The 8,474-nt window shown below is 37.7% G+C and overlaps 1 protein-coding gene across 1 annotated transcript; it reads right to left on the bottom strand.

Annotated features, from left to right (window-relative positions):
• Positions 1–1,314: 1,314 nt before the first annotated feature.
• plaua (plasminogen activator, urokinase a) lies at positions 1,315–5,108 on the bottom strand. Its single transcript, XM_023410610.2, has 11 exons — positions 4,958–5,108; positions 4,265–4,369; positions 4,142–4,187; positions 3,911–4,049; positions 3,745–3,827; positions 3,613–3,654; positions 3,344–3,521; positions 3,048–3,193; positions 2,796–2,936; positions 2,556–2,704; positions 1,315–1,941 (listed from the first exon to the last, which is right to left on the bottom strand). The coding sequence occupies exons 2-11, from the start codon at positions 4,313–4,315 to the stop codon at positions 1,747–1,749; spliced, it is 1,170 nt and encodes a 389-aa protein (XP_023266378.1). The 5' UTR covers positions 4,316–4,369; positions 4,958–5,108; the 3' UTR covers positions 1,315–1,746.
• Positions 5,109–8,474: the final 3,366 nt, after the last annotated feature.

The raw sequence follows: 8,474 nt of genomic DNA, 5'->3' as shown, positions 1-8,474 counted from the left end.
ACACATTCATGTTCCCCTCGGGATTAATTGTTAGTGCTAGTGCTAACTAGTTAGCTGATGTGCAAAATTTAATTATGTGAACATGATAAATATTATACATGCTGAAGATCCGCTTGTTAGCATTGCCATTGTGTGCATGTTATCATGCTGATGTTAGCTCACAGAGCCAGTAGCATGACTTTAGACTTCTACCCCTGTCTCCGATCCAACCATGTTACACCTTTCCTTCAATACATCTTTCTTTATTTTTCTTTTTTCAATTTTGTCTCAAAGATCTGATTTATTTATGACTTGATCTCTCTCTCCATCTCTATCTTTCCCTTGAAGTCGGAGGATATAATATATATTATCATTATCTAATGTTTAGACAATACAGGGCAGAGAGAAGAGATGTAGAGCAGTTTATCCCGTCCGCGCTGGTAACAATCTACCCTATAGAGATAAAAATGACAAGACACGTGAGGTTTTTTATTTTGTTTGTAGAGGAACTTCACTTGGTCGGTTTCAGATGAGAATTTTGTGCAATATTTGCTGTGTCTATAAAATGCAAATAAGAAAAAAATCTTCCTTATGTGTCATTTACAGCTCAAATCATCAGAGACATACAAGAACAGAGTTCAAACAAAATTTTGAACTACGGTAAGTTCCTTTGACAAATCAAAAAACAGAGGTCATTGAAGAAGCACATTTCATATCACACCATACATTTTATATTTAGTATTTTCTGTTTGACTCATGAAAAGTCCTGATTGATCAATTTGTGTCCACGAACTGCAACACATTTTTATCGATCCTCTTCCTTCAAAAAGTGCAACAAGTGTGGGTTGAAACTACAGCTGTCTTCAGTTATGAATACACTGACTCAGTTTGTATGTCACCATTGTTTATAATAAAATACTTATATAATAAGTAATGATCTATGAGCTGCAAATTTTACACAACAGTGCCTCCCAGTGTTTAATTTAGGGATCTTTACACTGAAGGGCATTGTGTTTAAATTCAACTGAGCTCAAGTCACACAAACTGTCTGACTACCAGACTCGAGCATTTTAGATTTCTAAATTTCATATTATTTCTTTATTTAATCCAAAAAAAATCTATTTTGCGTTAAATGAAGTCAAAACTCAAAAATTGCCCCTGAATGTTATAAGAGCTCTAGATTAGTTTCTCTAGTTTCTCTTTTTACTTTCGTCTAGCAGTTGCTCTTCTGTGTACGTGTGTACATGTCCACACGTTTGTGTTGCTTGCAAGAACAGCCACATGCAAAAGAGGGACAGAAACACTTGGGGTTTGGATATTAATGAGGACAATGGGTATGTAACACAAATACTTTATTTATTATTCAAAAAAAGTACTCAACAGCAGGCCCAGCCTTCTACGAGAGGAATTGCTTGTAAAATTAAATAAGATAAATAAACTTTCTAACAGCTTGTTTTAAAAAATCCACACTCTTAGTATGAAAGGTTTATACATACATGATGAAAACATATTATATATAATAAAATAATAATGATATTAATAAAAAATATAATAATTTTTAAAGAAAACATTCACTCAGAACTGTGACAGTAAAATTTCACTCTCCAAATTTTTTTCAATGCACATTATTAGCGATGCCTTTTAGCTACCAAACTTGCCTACATCTGCACATGCTTGCATAAACACACAGTCCTAAAAAAAAAAAACGCTGCCAAATTTTCCTTTAAGAAACATGCAATGCTCAATTGGTAACTTTCTGCTACAGCTTCATTTTGTGGGATACATTTTTCCTTTAGTATATTTTTGGAGCCCTGTTTTCTCTGCGATCCAGTTGTTATAGTTGGTGACTTGCGTGTAAACACCTGGTTTGTTTTTCTCGGCACAGTTTTCACCCCAGCTCACCACCCCGAACAGAAACATCCGGCCTGACACTTCACACACCAGCGGACCACCAGAGTCACCCTGTAAGGAGAGGACACGAGCATGTTGGTTTTAAAGACTCATGTAGACACTGACCCTTAATAAATAAAGGAATGACAATCTGTATATCTCAGCATCTTTAAATTTGTTTACTTTTATGATTCACATCTCCCAATCATTTAGTATTTTTCACATAGGCAGAGCACAAAATGGTCTGAAACTGAATTTAAACAAAGACAAAATTATTCCCCCTGAAATCACAACAACTAAATATTTCTGGGTGACGAGAAGATGCTAGGACCAAAATGTGAGATCAGTTCTGTATAAAGTATTAACAATCTGTGATATATTTGTTTCTAAACATTTATAACCCAGAACAGTGTCACCAATCTAACATGAGGGTATGCAACTCGTTCTCAAGAAGAGGAAGAAATACTCCTCACATCCAGTTTAATGCTGCCAAAGGTCACAGGGGTTCAATCACACCGCATATCTGAATATGAAATTACTTCTCTCAAGTTCAGTTCTCTATGCACTTCTCTTTTTATGTGCACATTTAAAGCCAGACTGAAGAAATTTTGCGAGCAGGAAATCTTCATTTTTCCCAGTGTACCGCACACATGCACACACGTTCATACACTGGTTTATTTGCTCACCTCGCAGGCATCGGTGCTCCAGTCAGGGCTCGCAGCACAAATCATATTGTTGGTGAAGAGCTCTTTGTAGTGCGGTTCTCTTTTACAGTCAGTCCGGGAGAGCAGCTTCACCTCGCCCTGTTTAAGAAACTGTGAGTAGCGCCACGCCCCTGCAGACAACACAGCGCCAGATGTGAGAATCACTGAAACAGCTGAGAGATCAGTCATGAGTCTAAAGGTTAAAGGTTACGCAGTATTTACCGTATTTCTCCTTCCCAAATCCTGCGACGCTGCATTGAAATCCCGCAGGAAGATGAGTGTGAGATGGAGGAAGACACACTGTCCGTGCTGACGCCGACTTCACTGCACATCCTCCATTTATGCCTTTGATCATCAACAGCGCTGCAAAGTGAAGACAAACACATCTCTGAGTCCTGCGCGCAGAGCAACCGTACAGCTTTCTCTCTTTTTTCTCAGTCATACACATACACACACGGTGATGTTTGTGCTCACCTATGTCGTTGTTGTAGTTGGACTTGTTATATTCTTGGTGGTTGATCAGTTTTTTCACAAAGAAGCTCTGCTCCTTGTCGGCATCTGTTTCATTGATGGCAGTCTTCCCCAGGTATACAAACAGATTCTCAGTTTTGATCTCCTCGCTGAACAAAACACACACACACGCACACACACACACAAAAAGTGAGCAAACATATTACACACCCATATGAGTCATATTGTCAGTGTATGAGAATTGCAGTAGAGGAAATGATAATGTGATGTGTTTTCTGTACGTGTGTTTTTTTTCTCACGTTTGAATGAAGCAGTGTGCAGCTGTGACAACCCAGCAAGGCGCGATGAGGGACCCGCCACAGAGGAACCTGCCCTTGTGATAGATAGCAGCCACCCACGGGTGCGAATCTATGGCTGTGAAAGAACCTCCCACAATTCTATGCATCTTCCGCTCGGACCTCTCACCACATGTCAGCTCTGCGGGGACACACAGGTCGGGTCAGTGAGTGCTGAAGACAAGACGTCACGGTGAAAAAGATGTGACCCGTATTTAAACAACATAACTTACCTGTATCAACAGCTGTTGGAAGTTTTATTGTTTCTGTAGAACCTATATGGGAGCAGAAAACAGAGATGATTAGAAAAATTCAAATCGAACATAAAATATTTCAATTATTTTTTAAATTCTTACACATCTTACATCTGGGAATACTGCAGAATTCTCTCACAATCCTCCTCCCTTTTCGGACAAAGCACCACGGCATCAAGCTCCGGTCAGGATTCCTATGGTTTAAGTGGAACAATATTAAACATGTGACACCACTCCCTAACATATGTAAGTCCCAGATTGGTGACTTAAAGTATACCTGCAGTAATTATGAGGGCCAACTCCTTCCAAAGCTCCCCAGGAATGTTTAACCCTGCTCCAGCTGAGGCACTTGCGGCTGTACATCGGACTGGAAACATATCCCCTGTAACTGCTCCCGTCTCCAGACTGACACATCTCTGAATATCACAATGCAAAGACAGAAGAGAACATTGAATTCATCTGGTCACAAACAGTGAATATGAAGTTGTCACCTGGACAGCTGGCTTACCATCATCGATGTCCCGATGTTTTAGTGACCGTCTGCGTGAATAAGCCTGAGAGGAGCACAGACACAATCAGTCATACAGGTTACTAAAACCTCCTGAAGTTACTTCCTCTCATTGTTGCTTACCATGTTCACACTGACTGCTGCAAGGATGAAAAGGATGAAGAACTGATTCATCTTGACTTGTGGTTTCGCTTCTCCTTATTGGGAATATTTTTGTCTGAGAATGGACTGCAAAAAAAAAAAACGGAACATAACAACACTGGATTTAAAAGCTCTTCTTCCCTTATATGGAGTTCATCTTTTAGCACATGACGGGACAAACACGAGTGTGACTATTCGGTAGACGCGTGGTTTTCTTTGTCTGGGTTTAAGTGTGCCCGTCTTCAGGTCACACAGTGTCACCTCTCTGCTGATTGCATGTGTGTATTTATTGCAGAGGAAAAATGGTGCTGCGGAGACTTTGATGCGAGAGCAGCAGATAGAGTGTGCTCACTGTGTGCACTATGTATTGTAAACATAATCTTTATCTGTACAGTGAGTGCAATATGAATTTGGATGAGTTGATTACTGTATAGCATGTGCACAAAATTATATCACATTAGTTTTGCAATGCACAGTTTAACACAATTTGTAGATATTATTTCTTGGGCACAGTATCAACTTGATAATGACAAAAGAAATCCACGATGCACAATTTCTCTCAATAAACACTTACACTCGAAACTGGTATTTTTTTTGCTTCATATTTCAACCATTATAAACAGTTTTTTGCTGATTGTCACAGTCTGAAAAAGCTTTGTTAGAAATCTGTTTTACCTTTCTGTCCAAACTTGCAATCCCGATGAAGCTCTTTGTTATCTCTTCCAGCTGAAGTGACTGTTATCTCCGCTCTGTAGCCTCTGATGTGCACCTGTGGTGTGGAAGGACTCAGACTCACGCTGTTAGCTCTGTTCTGGTGTTGCAGTGCTGATCCTCCCATTTAAAAAGCATAAGTGGGAGGGGTTTATGAGAGGAAATCGAAAATAACATCACTCACAGCCAATTGCTGATCAGTAACTTGTTGAACAAAGAACTTGTCACATCCTGTGAACATACTCACACACACACACACACACACAACCACAACCACCACAACCACCGGCCCTTACAATACAGTCGAAAATACATGTTAGAAATGTATAATATTTCCAATGAAAAATGCTGCAGCTGTGCGTGCCGAAGAACACATCCCACTCAAAGGTAGAACAACAGGTTTGAGACTGATAAATGATTAAAAACATGAAATTAAAACATTATTTTACCTGAACATAACTTGATTAGTCAACAGGCTCTGTTCACTGTAAACAAGGGGCGACAAAATACTAAAAGGAACAATAACTTGAATACTGCAATAAGATGTCGCCAATAAGTGCAAACACTACTTTATAATATAGACACAACATAACAGTAAATACAACTGAAGTTTATGGGAGTGAATGAAACAAACTCATGTCTCCAAATTCAGAGTCAACTCAAACTGGCAGTTAATTCATTGATTCCTTGATTTGCTCCACGTAGCTGGGATATTAGATTTTCCCACAGTATATGGTGATGTTACATACATACAGTATATATTCTGTATTTGTCGGTCTAGTGTTTCACTGAAATGTGTAAATGGACTGAACTGGGTCCTGATATGCCATTTTGTATGCATCATTGTAGTAAAGAAAACTGCTCGTGCTGCTGCTTTTGCATCATCTTCATACGAGCCAGACTGATTTATTTAGAATCTGGGAATGATTGGAAGATTCCAACAAATATTAAGATCTGTGGTTTGACAACATTTCCTTACTACCATTATCGTAGAAGTGAGAAGAAGAGGCAAGTACTGTACGTAGTGAAAAATTACAGTGACTATAAACCCAGAGATTCAGCTACAGCTGGTTAATTCCCTAGTTTTGGCTTCTCTGGATTATTGCAATGTTTTAAATTCCTCGACTAAAACAGCCAACACACCATTTACAGGTGATACCAAATGCATCTGCACAGCATTTCACTAGATAAACTCTGCTTTGAAACTGCTTCTGAAAACCTACTTTTATTTATAAATTTATCAGGTTATGTGCTTTTGTGTATTTATTTTCCTCTTATTTTATGTGTTCAGAGTGTGATCTTTACGTATCATTAATGATCATTGCTTTATTGCTTTTACTTGGGCAGTACCTTGAACCTTTGGTAAGGAAGGCACTTTAAAAATTAAAAATGAAGATTATTAGGGTTATAACTATATGTTTCAGTCAGAGTCACTTGAAAGACTTGAAAAAATGATACATTTTGCCAGATGAGTTTCATCAGTTGTCTTTCAAGAAAACATTCTTTTGAAATCTTACAATAACCATGTAACCATGTGTAACCACTTCCCCTAAAACAAAAGGTATTGTTATGGATTTTATGGGGATTTCCTGAGTAAAATATGCACGACATGAGTTACCTCATTAACTCTGAAGCCTGTTGCTCACATTTCCTGCTCTTCGACAGTGACAATAACCAAACACGATACCTTTGTGCAAGGATTTTTGGACTGCAGGTCTTTGAAGGGTGTAATAAATATGTCAAGCACATATGATGTCAACTCAGGATGTATGAAACAACTGAACAACACACATCAATTCACTCATTTAGTGACTCCAGTAGCCTTCTCTTATAAAAGTCTACTGTAAGTCCCGTACAGGTGTTTTACCAAAACAAGAACTACACAAAAGTTACAAAATGCAGGGAAACACAAGGTATTTGTGGTTGAAATCATGTGCAACTTGGAGTATTTGATTTTGTCATTTTGTCTGAAGTTCTTTGACTCCCTCACTCCAGTCTAGACACCAGTCACCCTCCATAAAGGCTCCTGCCCTGCAGGTTCAAAACCTCTCTGAGTTCCTGGTAACTTCCTCAACTTTCTCAAATAAATCTATATTCATCTAATTAAAAAAAGGATATGGATTGACAAAGGACAAGTTTTGATGTATGCTGTCTTATTCAACTATAACATAAGCTTAAATTTCTGTAGACCGTGGGAGTTTGCACACAGGAAACATGCATGACATCAGTGCAGAAAATTGAGGAAGGAGAAACAGAAGCCTAAAGAACCATAATATGACTCATATCTATATATTTTTTTTTTTAGCCTAACCTGAAATAAAATTAGAATAGACCTCAAATAATTGCCCACTATATTTAGTATAAGGTGGTTTCTATACTATCTGCCATCAGAGTTTTAAAGTTTTAAATTCCAACAAGGAGAGTTCATTCTTATTATTTTTCTAATGCTGACTCCTGATCAATTGAACTTGAAGTAAGAGCTGTATATGGTAAAAAAGGGAGGAAAACCACTGAGATCATTTATTTTCACACACAAACCCTTCACACTTGCTTTACCTCAGCTTCTCTATTCAATCATTAAATACCTGCCTGCTTCTCTTTTCCAGTGTAACAAGTAAAGATAGATCTTTCTTGAAATAAAACTGAGAAATTGTGAGGCCAAACAATTCTGACAAGCATCTACTAGGGCTGGCGTTTAAAACCACAGTTTTAATATAAATTATATATGCATTAAATGATTCTCAAAATGCTTTTTCTCAGCCTCCTGCTCAGATTCACCTTGGCCTCTTAATAGTTTGCAGAATACAAACTGAGCTGACTTTATCAAAACGAATATCACTAACGGTTGAACATTTGCTAAACAATGAGTTCTCACACTTTGATGAATTTTGAAATCTGCCTTGTGTCACAAACTCAACAACAAATACAATGTTATTTCAGACAGTTGCTGTGAATATTGCACTGGTCCTCATTGCATCAGCTCGTAATCGTCTTTAACCATTAACACACCACATTTCCTGACAAATTGCACATCTTATGGTCAACTCTAACATCATCTTTTGTTTAATATATTGAGAAATTATGAGTTCTTCCTGAGAATCACAATCTATGACAATTTAATCCATCAACTGCCAAAAAAAGACAATATTGTGTCACAGTGAAGGATTATTCAGGCTTGAAATTTGCTGATTTTTACTGCAATTGTGAAAGTTTTTTTTTTTAAATCTCAGATAAATTTCCCCCTTTTTAATTTAATGGTACTTCTCTTTGATAATTGAAAGACTGGGACCAAAACAACCAAGTATTATAAACTGAAACAGTCCGGCTGGGGAACAGACTCACATGTAAAAACCATGTGGAACACCTGATTAGCATACAAGATCAAAATGAAAGGAAGAGAATATATCATATGTTTTTATGTTTTATATGTTTTATATGTTTTATACTTATATACCAGCTGCAACATTGCACGTATATATAT

This window comes from Seriola lalandi, unplaced genomic scaffold (assembly GCF_002814215.2).
Source record: "Seriola lalandi dorsalis isolate HSWRI2012SDOR001 ecotype SW California unplaced genomic scaffold, Sedor1 jcf7180002054426, whole genome shotgun sequence".
Classification (NCBI taxonomy): domain Eukaryota; kingdom Metazoa; phylum Chordata; class Actinopteri; order Carangiformes; family Carangidae; genus Seriola; species Seriola lalandi.
This window is presented reverse-complemented; position numbering and strand designations above follow the sequence as displayed.